Source organism: Protopterus annectens, chromosome 13.part0 (assembly GCF_019279795.1).
Source record: "Protopterus annectens isolate FY-2018-M chromosome 13.part0, PAN1.0, whole genome shotgun sequence".
Classification (NCBI taxonomy): Eukaryota; Metazoa; Chordata; order Ceratodontiformes; family Protopteridae; genus Protopterus; species Protopterus annectens.
The window spans coordinates 159,814,495-159,828,099 of record NC_056747.1 but is presented as its reverse complement, the minus strand read 5'-3'; the positions used below and the strand labels follow the sequence as shown (position 1 = coordinate 159,828,099).

The following is a 13,605-nucleotide window of genomic DNA, read 5'->3' as shown; positions in this document are numbered from 1 at the left end:
ATTTCCATTTGTACCTTTTCTTTATTTCCATATTTCTCTGCTTTTTACAAATTTTCATAAAATTTCTGAAATATTTCTAATACTTCTACAGGGTGTCTTATTATCTTCCTTGTTATAGGCTCCCTAAGCTTGGTGATTGCCCTTTCCACTTACTGTTGCCTGAATTGTTGTGCTAAAAGTTTTTGTGCTCTAGAATTATCATCAAAAAACAGTTGCTTAACAGCAATCTTTCTAAACTTGTGCAAATGGTTAAGGTCATCCCTTATTTTCTGTTTACCATTATGCAGTTGCTCCTTTTCTTGTTCTGAGAGATTTCCCCGATTGTGCAGTAGTTAACATTTGTCAGTCCCTCTAAATAATTGCTACTGTTTAACCATGTCTCCCTTTCTTTTATTTCCAGCCTAGTTTTAAACTCCACTTAAATTTTATCCCATTCCCTAGCTATGTTTTCAGAAGATAATTTATCTTCTCTAGTAGCTCCTGAATTAATTCCACAACCCATTCCTTAAATTCCTCTCTTTTCAACCGATGGGTGGGAAAGCACCAGTGTCTCATTTTTATTTAATTACCATATGTTTTTATTTTAGTTATTATTGATGCATGATCTGAAATAGTTAATGGGTGTGTTTCACGACCTTCAATTAAATGCACGTTCCTGTGATGTATAAAATCTCTCTAGCCAGGCTCAGTTTTTGTATCTCGGTGAGTACATATGTAAATTCACTCCAAACTCCTAGTACTGAATTCACATCTTCCATGCATTCTTTAAAAAAATCTACTCTCCTTTGTTATATTTTCCCTTCTAGGCCCCTCCAGACACATTTTCACTGTTGCAAACCAAATTCCAGTCTCCACCTATAAGTAATATTCCTTGCTGAAAGCTGGTTATTTCTCCCAGAATTTTCTTAAGCTCCAGTATAGCAGTTTTAGGTGGAATGTAAATGCATGCCAGTGTAATCCTCCTCCCTAGCCTGTAGCCCCTTAGTACTGTGTATCTTCCATTATTATCTTTTTTTCCTCTTCTGTCACTATTAGAGCTCCTCTTGTAATTAATATAAGTACTCCTCTTTTCCTTTGCCCCAGATATTCCACTGAATAACCATCCTGAAAACCTTTCTTTATCAAATTCACATGTTCAGTTCTTTCCAGGTGAGTCTCCTATAGCATATCTATTTGCACTTTACATTTTTAAATTTAGTTCACTACTATTTATTTTTTATATTTATCTGTAAGACCATACAGATTTGAAGACATTACAGAAAACATTTTCTTGTGTAGTTATTATTACCAACTTTTATATATAACTGCTCTTTTGCTAAATGTCTAGTTCCAACTTTTATGTTACATGTATGTGCTGTTTGGCAGGTTGGTCTTTATACAGTTGTTTCATGTCATATCCATTTGTGCCCATGTCACATTTTGCATAACTTTTAGTTTTTTTTTTTTTTTTGAAAGCCCTCAAACAGAACAAACAACCCCCTCCTAAAACCAAAGAACTTAACACACAAAACTGTGTACATCTTCAAATATTGAAGTTTTTGCTTCCTAATAAGAACATAAGTTTTAAGATGATAGCTACACAGACAGGCTAAAGTTAACCAAAAAGAAAGGTTAAACATGCTAAGATGCATGCTACATTACCACCACGAGTGTTAAAGAAAAAAGAAAAAAAAAAAGCAGAGAAACTAGTGGTCTTAAAACTTCATTGATTACCTCAGTGACAATAATTTCCAAAAATTTGAAACCCAGGTAGTGTTCCCAAGCAAAAAGCCTTTATTCGTTACAGAGAAGTGATCCCCGGTAATGAAAAATCAGAAATATGTCAGCTTTATATACTTTTGAACAAGGTGTGGAAAATATACATATTATTTAATTTTCAACCAGCCTGTTCATGCAAACAATATAAACAGGGCCGTAAAAGTGTATTTTAGAACTGCAAATACCCACTCCCACACACACTGCTACTGATTAGATCAGACTTTTAAAGCCTAGTTAAGGAAAACAAGACTTTTAACTAAAGTAGCTTTCTGTTAATTAATGCAGTAAAGCCTTCATCAGGTCTGTCACAAGAACTAAAATCAAGGGGAAAAAAATGGATTTTCTTTTTTTTGCTCCTGTATGCTTTTCCAGTTTTATCCAGGATCATTCTGAGGATTGAATAGGTCTCTGCAAAGATCATTGTGGTGACGCTCTCTTGGTCTAAGCAAAAGTATCTCTACCCTCTTTGGGAAATGGCTAGGGGCATAAGCTTCCTCAGAGGCTGTATTTACTCACACAAGCCCAGGGATGTTTGATACACCCTGACCCCAAACAACTAGAGATGACTGCCAGGATGATAGAATTTTAATATCTTTTAGTCACCTTTTTCCCCCTGAGGTTGTGCAGCAGGTAATGGAGGCAAGAAAGCCAGATATCAGAAACCTATTTTGTTATTAAATGAAAAAGCTTTTCAAGTTGGTACCAAGAAAAGAACCAGCACTCAGAACTTGTGTTTTTCTGGTTCTGCATGATTTGTGCGAGTTACTGTCGTATGGTCTGTCTTACTCCTTAGTCAGGGTTAATTTGTCTTCTATTTCAACTTGTCTGCCCCTGGATCCACTTCTCTTAATGCAGTCTCCTTTAGAAAGGGATGCCTCATAGAAAACATGTTGCTGTTTGTTGGGATCTTAATTTTGTTAGAAAAACTAAGTCTTGCTCAATCTGAACAAGCTCATCTGGCTAACTAGAGGGTTCTTGAAATGGAAAAATGTCATACTCATTGGTCCGACCTCTGCAAAAAGAGAGCCTGTGTTGGAAGCTCTCATGGTGGGTCAACCTTCTCATTTTCCATAAAGATAGTGTTTCTGTAAGAACTAATCCTTTATTTATGCTTAAAGTGGTGTCTAAATTTACTTAAGCAAAGCTATTCATCTTACTTTCTTCTTTCCAAAACCTAAAAATGAGGGAGAAAAGATGCACCATACCCTGAAAGTCCACATACAATTCAGGTAATATATTGATAGTACATTTTTTATAAGTTCTGAACAGTTATTACTGTCTTGTGAAGGTAAGAAAAAAGGATTGCCTCTGTCAAGACAGTTTTAAAAAAAAAATGGTTGTCTTATGCTATTATCTTTTGTTACCCCCACCATAGCAAAAGTATTCCAGGATGGGTCAGGACTCATTCTATCAGAGCCTTGGTTTTGTTTATGGCTTTTTGGAAAGTGTTAGATTCTAGAAGCTTCAACTTTGTCATGTGTGCACACTTTTACAAAGCATTATAAACTATATTGCTTCTCCAGTTGTAGGACAGGGTTTGCTAGGACCATTATCCATCGACCTATTTACCTTAGGCTAGTGTAGCAGTGATCCATAAGAGCATTGTACAGCTGTATAAGTACACTTACTGTAGCAGTTGTCTGTTCGAATGACCACTGCTGTAGTAGCCGCTCCCTACCTCCATCTCCCTTATTTTTATATGCCAGGATGTGGACATTTCGTATTATTTCCTATCATTGTCATTCTCAAGGCTTTAGCCTCCCTATCTCTGTTGGCATGAAAGCTCAAACTGAGTTAAGACTTCGGCATATGGAAGCTGGCTGACTATATCCTTTGCAGGATATAACCCATATAGCTTTGGCTTCTGCAGCAGTGATCATTCAAATATCCACTGTTATGATACATTTACTTACACAAGTGTTCTTTCATGACAAGTGAACAGAATCTCTTACTCTGTCTCATTTTCCAATGTTGTTGTTTGTCTTTTCGGCTTTTTCCCGGTAAGAGGTTGCCACAACGGAACTCCGGTCCACTAATGATTGGCAGTAGATTTTTATGAAATGCTGAGGTGCCAGCTCGATGCCCAACCTTCAACGAAGGCATGCCCATTTACGCACGCATGTCTTTTGAACGCTACCCAACTGCGGGGAGGACATGTAGAAGACTCCACACAGAAGGCACTCCCAAGCCATGCCGAGAATCGAACAGGAGAACCTCTTGCTGTGAGGTAACAACGCTACTGCCGTACCATCTTGTTTTCCAATAAGTACAGAAATCTCTCATTCCTTCTTACAGAATAGGTTTCCTGGGATGTTTTCTAGATTTTTGGGAAGAGCTTTTCTTCCTCCAAATGAAGTAGAGTTTTACCTGAGGTTCTTCTGGCATTTGTCCAGTCAGACTTTGGTATCTGCCAAGGAGTTGAATAGGATTTTGGGATGAATGACTTCCATGATTCTTATGATTTCCTTAGTCAAGGTTCACATGATAAAAATTCAGTGTTAATTCTCATGTGTTTGGATTCAGCACCTACATCCTTTATCTTTTCAGATCCTTATTTTGAGGTTTGCAAGGATGGAAGTTTTTGGTGTGTAGACTAGTTCTTGCAGAATCTAGTTCTCCCAGTCTTTTTCTCACCTCCCGTTCAGTCTGTCACAACAGGTATTTTGGACTGGGGAGTGGTTTCAAAATTTAAAAAATCACAAAGTATGTGGAACAAAAAAAAAAATCAAAATCACATAAATGTTGACTGATAAATTTTTTGATGGTACAAAATCATCTCTGATCTCCAGGACCTCGGTAAGTTTTTACATGGAACACCACTGTAATTCGGTATAGAAACAAACCTAGGAGCGTAAAACCTTACCCCCTTTACAGACATTTTATGATAGTGTGGGAGGTAACAACTCAGCTCAGTTTGACTCTTCTTGCTTTCATCAGAGTAAACTTTGCTGCAGACAAGCCAAGGAGGACCAGAACAGACCTTTACAAATGGAAACTTCACCTGAGGGTCTTCCTAGGAGTTATCCAACTGTCTGAAACACCTCAGTCAGATGATATTGCTTCATCTCAAAACAGTTAAACATTCTACTTCAGGATTCCATGCTTGCAAACAAGCCTGGGAAGTCCAGATGCTTTCTCATTCCCATGAAGTTTTTGTGCCTTTCCAGTGATATCCAGGGTTCTTCAGTGCATAAAGACTCCCCAGAGATGATTAAAGTAATCCATTCTTGGTCCAGGCAACAGTGGTATTTCATATTTGTGGATTTGGCCAAGGGCAGTTACCAGAAGCTTCCCCTCAGACTGGATTTACTCACACAGCCTGAATACTCCTCACTTGACTGATGATGACATGATGGAATTCTGTTGCCTTTTAGACACCTTTTTTTCCTGAGGATGTGCAGCAAGTACTGATGGAAGCCAAAACACCTGCACAATTAAATCAAATGTGTCTACAAGAAACTATTTCCTAACCGGTGTCAGACCAAGACCCCAGGGCCCTTTTAAGGTGTGCTTGTCTCTAGTTCTTGATTATTTGTGAGTTATTGTCCTCAGGCCTTTAGTACTCCTCTATCAAAATTCTTCTGTTGTTCATTTCTACTTGTTCGCCCTTGGACCTTCACCCTTTTCTTTTTCTGTTCCTAAGTTGAGCAGTTTTTGAAAGAGGTTGTATGTATCTTTCTATCTTTAAATTAGTTGGGATCTGAATTTTGTACTTGAGAAGCTTACTCTTTTTCCATTTGAAGCTGCGTATCAGGCTGATTTCAGGTTCTTGACTTGGCAGACTGTTACTGTTCTAGCAGAAGTCAGAACAATGAGTATATCTGAGTTTCCAAGCTTTTTTGGTGGGTCAGAGATACTTAATTGTAGCAGTGTCAGTGGTGCAGTAGGTAGTGCTCACACCTTTGGTGCAGAAGGTTTGTGGGTTCTATTCCCACACCTGGTAGATGGATTGCTGATACTGCAGTGCAGTATAAGGGGTGTGCTGCACTCCTATGTCTGTAGCCCTTTGGATGAGAAATTAAACGGAGATCTCATGGAAAAGATCCCAGATCATCTATTGAAAGTACTAGAGACCTTTATTTACATGACACGTTATTTATGTATTTATATTTTTACATAGATCTATACAAATTTGCATAATTGCTCATTTATTTACATAATTTTTCTTATACATTGTTTTTTTTGTATCTTTATACACTTTTCTTTGAACTAGACCCTCACTGTTTTTTTTCATAACTACCATCTCAGTTTTCCTAATTTTACTGGTAGTGTCCATTACTCATCAGTATTTCTTTACTTTGCCAGCCATTTTATAGAATTCTTATCTTATTATTACAACATAGAAACTTTAATTTTACCACTAAAAAATATGCCTCTATTAATTCTCATAACATCACCTGCTCTGTTGAATCAAAAGCTTTATTAATGTCATCTACCTTAAGTTTTACATAATGTCTTCTGTTTAAAATATCCACAGTTTCTGCTACTGTCATTAGCAGTTCTTGATATCCCTTTTCCTTTCATACCATATACATTTTCTTTTGTTATATTTTCCAATCTTTTTAGTTATTTTCATAAAAAATGTGTCTGTATTACTTAGTACTATTGGTCTCCAAATTATATATCCTCTTTTTTGCCTTTTTTCCATGTATATTTTAATATTCCTCTATACAGTTTCTTATAAGAAAAGCCTCCATTTAACCATTCATTCAGAACAAGTAGAAAGTATTCTTTTTGCCATTCCATTACATTTTTGTAGATTTCATATCCTATTCCTTCTGGGCCTGCTTCTGACTCTATATTTACCTGTCTATAAGTACTTTCTTACTCGAGGTTGCTGGATCTATTCATGTGTGTGATGGGCCAAAACGATGGACAATTTAAAGTTAATAATGGAGTTGAACCTACAGAATATATAATACCGAAATACAGATACCTTGCGAAGTTAAACGTCATAGAAGTACTTTCTTACTCGTACAGAGTAATCTCTTTTAGAATTTCCTTATCTACTTGATCTGAATTTTTTTCACTTTCTATATTTTACATTAATTATTTTTTTCTTTAACTGTTTCTTCTACATAATGAACTATGGTTTCTATAATCTGTGTTTTTCTTTTTTTCTAACCCTTTGTTGTTTTTAATTTGTCTCATTACACTATCTTCAAATATGCTGACACTTCTACATTGTTCCTTGTAGTAAGCATCTTTGTTTATATAACAAATTATTTATCTTTTCATAATTTCTTTATCATAATTCCCTCTCGCTCTCTCATTCTTTTCTAGATTTTCAAAAACATTTTTATATATCTCTACGTATCTTTTTGATTTCTCTCTGCCATTAAAAAAAAAAAGTTTTATGTTTACTTTTAAATGTAATCCACCATTCATACCAGTTAATATAACATGCCTTCAGAGTATCATGATCTTTCCATAATTGTGTATAATTTCTTCTTTTACTTTTTTATCCCATTCTTTTTCATTTATACTTTTTATTCCCTTTCCTTTTTATGTTTGTTTTATCTCCATCCATATTGCTAAATTGTCTGTATGTCCTGTTAAAACTGCCTCTCCTTCTGCTATAACTTATTCTTTCAGATATTATAAAATCTATTTCCGTTTTAAGAATACCTGTTCTATGAATCCAAAATGTTCTATTCCATATAACCAGTTTACCACATTTCATACCTTTTGCCATTTTTCTTGTATCCTTTTTTCTTTCTTTTTTCCTTTTAAGTTGCAGTTAAAATTCTTTGTTATAATTTTCATATTCACTACTATATAATTCAACAAGTGTTGAAATAACTTCTCCCTTTTTATAAATAACATAAGCATATAAAGCTATAAGTATGTGTCTTTTTCTTACTATCTCAAATCAATAATCTTCCCATTCTTACTAGTGTTATGTCTAATATCTTCAGTGCTCTTCTGCATAATATTGCTATCCCTGAGCAATTTTTATTTCCCAAATTCCATGTTATATTTTCATCACATATTTTTTCTGTTGCAATCTTCAGTTGTTAAGACTCTTAAGTCTTCTAATACAATTGTCTACATCAGATTTATTATACCATTATTAAATCTCTATCCATCTTAAAATATTTTTAATACTGTTTACGTTTATTGAAAGAATTCTTAAATTATTGCTTAGTGTTTGCCTTAATTTAAAGGAAATCATTTACCCTTTTCAATTTACATTTCCTATTACCAATTGTCTTTTTTTCTTCTAACTTTATTCCTTTAAACTTCCTTTTCCTATCTTTCACTCTTCTTCCAATAAGAATTCTTTTTTTTTTCTTTTCACTACTTTCCAGTTTATATTTTTATCACCAGTTTCTGAATTCTTTCTCTTCTCCACCCTCTTGTCCTTTATTTTTTATCCTTTTCTTTTTCTAATTTTTCTTCAGTTTTCATTTCAAACTTTTTTTATTTTGTTCTATATCCTCCCCCTGTTGTGCTATCATTAAGCTCTTTTTTTGTTTTTTTTTTTTTTTACAGTCCATGCATAAATTCCTATTTTGTTTATAACATTCTAGTTCACAATTCTTTGCACCATGTCCTGTTTTTCCAACATATATAGCATTTGTTTTTATCATAGTTGATCACAAGATGTCATTCTTTCCCTCAAAAAAACGTTATAGGTTTTTCCAAATATTTCACCACACAGCTGTTATCACACTTGGAATGTGCACCATTTTTTTTCCATTTCCATTTTGCAACATGACAATCCCGTCCCTAATCCACATACCCCTGTTGTTTTAAACTTTTAAAATGCCCATCACTTTGCAGATGTTAGTGTCTCTTCACATTTTTTTTCTACTTCTGTCCAAAAGTGCATATGTATTTTTCCCCCAAAAAAGCTTTTACTACATAATTGTTGGATGGGGTTATCATTTTGTCTCTCTTCGTATTCACATAAAAATTTTTCCATTCCATGGACAGTCCCAAAAATGTCACAAAAGGTCTCTCTCTCTTTCAAAATAAAAGCTGTTATCTCCTGTACTTCCACACTCAAAGGTAGTAGTATAGTGTCCCATACCTCATATCTTTCCAATTTGTTATTCTTTTTACTTTTTCTTTCTACATATATTCTTTTCCTGCTGTCACCTCTTTTTCTTTCTGCTCATGGTTACTTCTATCTGAATACATTTTCTTCTTTGGTGTAACATCTCCTTTTAGGACTGCTTCCGCATCTTCCTTCTGTATTTTATCTATTATATCTTCCCAGGAAATGTCTCCTGCATTCTCCATTTCGCTTTGTTTAAACATCTCCTGTAATGTATTGTCCAGCAACCCCCCCCCCCCACCTGGAGGGTTGTAACCACACCATCTTCTTTCACCATTGGCTTCAACTCTGCAAATAAATTATTTTGAAAGCTTCTTTTGAATCCTGTATTTTTCATTATTCATCTCTCTACAATCTGGTATTCGCCTCTGTTGTTCCCATCAACTTTTCCATATCACGCACTGTCCTCCCAGCTGCCACTGTGCTCGGAAAGGGATGTGCGCACGTATTCTCAGCTAGCTGTTCTGTGATTATGGATCAGCAATGAGTAAGGGATGTTCCCCATTGCCCTGGCCAAATTTTCCCTAGTAGTATAAATACCACCTCTAGTCTACATTGAAAATAGGCTACTAGCTCAGTGAGACTAACCTGACCAACAAAGGGTAAATACATTTTTCAGGAGAGCAGGATTGCTTTGAGACCATATCCTTCCTTTATGCCTAAAATGGTCTCAGAGTTTACCTTGAAGCCAATTAATTGATTTCACTGCCATTTTTCTCCCCAGAACCAAAAAACAAGGGAGGAAGAATCCTTCATACTCAAAATGGTCATTATTAGCTCATATACTAGTTTGATAAAACTAAGTCCTTCAGGAGAGCTGATCAGCTGTACATTTTCTTTTGAATGTAAAAGAAAAATGGCAGCTGCTGTCAAAGTAGACAGTTTAAAGATGATTACATTATGCTATTATTATTATTTTTTTTTTTGTTGTTGTTCTTGCCATAAACCATTTCTAGGCAGGGTTGGGGCCCTCTCCATCAGGGTTTTGGTTCTTTTGTGACTTTTTAGAAAGGGGTGGACTTAAGTTATTTAAGAAGCAGCATCTTGGTCTTTGGTGCGTAATTTTACAGTGCGCTGCAAGCTGGATTTCTTTTCCAAGACCAGAGTAGGCTTTGCTAGGACCTTTCTCCAGGGAATCCTGGATTCCTAGTTTTCTTCCTGACCTGTATACATTTATATGCTATGATGACCTATCCTAATAGGTTAGGCTACTGCAACAGTGATGTAATGTTGGACACAATGTAGTTTTATAAGTTAAATTACCATAATGAGAGAATGTTCTAATAAATCACTATCGCAGTAGCCACCCCCTCCTGCCATCACCTTTCTTTGGTTGTTTTGTATTACCACGATGGTGATGTATGTACCCTTAAGTATCTAGTTACCCTTATTTTATGTTTCCTAACAGTTTTCTTTTCAGGTCTATTGCCTCCCTTCTTTTTTTTTTTTCCTATCATCTTTATTAATTTTACACATACGGCAAAGGCAGTCTTACATTTATATAAATGAAGAATATACAAAATTATATCACTTTAGTTGCAAACAGTTTACATCACATACACCATTGAAACAACTGTAGTTGTAAACATTATACATCACTTATAAACCATCCAGTTATTGTCAGTTAAGCATTATATAGCTCATTCAAATCCTGCCTCTTAAATTTGCTCCTGCTTTGCATATATTATTCCCACAATTCCCATTTTTACCTATGTAGTTTGCTCCTTCCCTTTTCTAAAGATCCCAGTTCCAGTTGTTTTATCTCTGTCACTATATTCATTGCTTCTAGTAAAGTTGGTCTAGACTTTGATTAACATTTTCTAGTAATTGCTTTTTTGGTAGTCACCATAATTAGACTCAGCAAGGCTTTACTAAGTGTAGGCAGTTCCATTTCTGTAGCATAACTCAAAAATTATCTCCCCAATCAGTCCAGTCTGCTCACCCAGCATCTCCGACAGATCAGTCTGCAGGGAATCCCAAAAGTCTGCCAGCTCATCACACTTCAAAAAAAATGTGTTCCTGGCTAGCTCTTTCTTGCCTGTCATACCTCCAACATTTGCTATCCACTTGAGGAAAAATTCTTTGGAGTCTACTTGGGATATAAAAATATCTGTGTAAACACTTTGGGGCAAAGATCCTAAATCTTCTAGACTTTGTTGGATATTTGGGAGATATACATATATCCCTCATTGTCTGTTTATGAATTGCTTATCCAGTCTCTCTTACCAGTCCTTTCTAAGCTCCTTTGATTGATTCTTATAATTATCATGGAATATTTTATAAGCTTTACTAATTATTATTTTTTTAATGGCAGCTTCTCTTCTAGATTCTACTTAAAACTGTACCAGTGCTAGTCTTTCATTTAGGAGCCTCGTATTTCTTTATCTTTGCTTAAACTCTGATGTCATATTGCCTCCTTTCTTGAGACAAGAAAGCTCTGAAGTTTTTTGGCTTTCTAACTTGTCCCTTTCATATGAAACTCTGCTTAAGCTCCTGGCAGTTACAGCATGTGGAAGGCACCCTTAAGCTTTGAAAAGGTTGACTAGCAGGTCACCTCCTTGTCAGGATATAGTAGTTTAGGTTCTGTCATTTCTTCAATGGATGGGTTCTTGATTTCATCTTGGATCCTATGTCAGCCATTCTTGGACTTTGGATCCAAAACTCGGGCTTCTCCCTTTATCCATAATTTCCTGTAACTAGGGAGCTACCTCAGATCTTATTTGCTGCAGATGTGATCTCCATTCTTCAGGTTGGGTTCAGTGAAAGTTAATTTTTTTTTTTTTTAGATTTGTTTGTGAGGTTTATCCTCTTTGATCTGTCTCAGTGTTCCTTTGTTGACTTTTTACCTCCCCTTTAGTCAAAAAAAAAAAAAAAAAACTTTGTTTCTAGAGTGTCTCCCTTTTGCTTCTCATTTCCCCTGTTGTTTAGCATTTGGTAGGTAGTGACAGTATTTTCCACTTAGTGTTAAAATATTTTTCTAGTTCACATTATTTTTACTGCTGCTGTTTTTTGGTTACTTGTGCAAGGTTCTTCTCACCATCTCAGAAAAACCTTCAGAATTTAAGAAATATGTGGCCTGTGACCACAAGTTCCCCAACTCTGACACATGACAAGTGAATTTAATGTTTAGGATCTGCTTATCTTGGTGAACAATGCCTTATTTGTACAGCTTTTTGCTCCAGGGCATTAGCTAAAAGGAAAAACAGATTGATTATTATGGGGTCTTTTCCCAGCCTCTGTGGTAGAAGTTTCCCTTTCTCACTCTGCTGCTTCTGCTGTCTCCCCTTCTGCCAGGAAATCTTCCAAGTACAAGGGTGAGAAGAGTCTAGCCCACTCATCTTCCTTGGATCTGGCTCCAGCTCCAAAGGTTCAATAAGACTTGATCCGATCCCAGCGTCAGATTGTATCTTTATCGGATCACGTACTTTTCCCTTGCTGGAACCACATTTCTCCCTGGAGTCAGTTGCATCCAGGCTTCGACCCCCATTCCTTCAGGAAAGTCCTTTCCATCTTCCATTCAGACCCTCTTCCACTGCTTCGTCTTTTTGGTCTGTCGCTCCTTCAGGAGCTTTTCCAAGGCAGACATGGATAGAATGAAGAGGAAACTCTTCAGGACCCAAACCCAGTTGGGGTTTTCCTGGCTTTGACTACTGTTAGTGCTGTGGGTATGGGCCCTTCTCCTCCTCGTATTTCTCCTGCCCTGATCTTCAGACTTGGGCTTTGGGTTTTGTGAGTTTCTTGGGGGTTTGTCCACATCAGGTACAAAGACTTGGTCTTCATTGACTCCGACCATATCTCTGATCCAGTTGGCTCCAAGTGCTTGGACCCTGACAGATCTTGGGGCTCAGATCCTGGCATTAGATCTGTGGGGGGCATGGCTGCACTCTGAAGTTTTCGGAGCTGTCCCCCCTCCTCCTACTCCTCCTCAGAGCCTTGATGCTAGACAGCTCGGTCCTCCATCAGCTTCAGAGATGAATCGAGCAGGACTCCAGGGCCAGTCAGTGTTGGGTTCTTCTACTCCTACATGAAGTAGTTTGGATCCTGACTGTAATTCTACCTTCAGGGGTGCTCTGTCATTCTAAGAAATGGGATTCCCCTTCCTGCTTAGATCTATCCTTTCCCACAGGAGTTCCATGAGTCCAGATCCTACACTTTCTGTCCTGTTAGAACAGCCAGCCCCACATCGTCTTGACATTGTCCACATTGAGAAATCTCCTTCAGCTTCCAAGTCCTCCCCAAGAACACCCCACTGGGGAGGCTTGGTGGAAGCATTTCTGCAAAAGGAGGCATATTGACTTCCCTAAGCAGTCTCTGACTAAAGGTACTAACTTTGAGGAGGAGCAGGGTTCCCATATATCCCCCCTTGAGGATGTTGCTTTGGGAGAAATCATGGAACTACTTGGACATAAAGGAGGGATGGTCTTCCAAATTCCCCTCCCAGTAGGAGTTCATATTTCTCAAGGCTTTTGGAGCTGGCCTGTCTACTACATGTGGGATCCCTCCAGCTGACAAGGTAGTCAATTTTATCTCTGAGAGAGCATGTTATGAACCAGTTGTGGCCAAACCTATCCCACACAAACCAGATAAATTTCTGGTATCCCCTAAGGATCACCCTTATTAGAGCAAGCATCCCACAGTTGATTCCATGGTGGTGGGAGTAGCCAACTAAAAGCTTGCTGAGTGAGGAAAGCTCCACTATTTGTCCTCCTAACAGGGAGTCTAGGGTGCTGGACAGATTTTGAAGTGGGTTTATGCATCAGCAACATGTGCACTTAGGATGCTGA

At 37.1% G+C, this 13,605-nt stretch overlaps 1 protein-coding gene across 1 annotated transcript in view; it reads left to right on the top strand.

The window, feature by feature from the left end:
* CPAMD8 (C3 and PZP like alpha-2-macroglobulin domain containing 8) overlaps nt 1–13,605 on the top strand; it is a 7,231,600-nt gene that overhangs the window by 1,652,602 nt on the left and 5,565,393 nt on the right. The window contains exon 11 of the mRNA XM_044054766.1: nt 5,452–5,672. Coding sequence (XP_043910701.1) covers nt 5,452–5,672 — 221 coding nt within the window. The remainder of the gene's footprint in view (nt 1–5,451; nt 5,673–13,605) is intronic.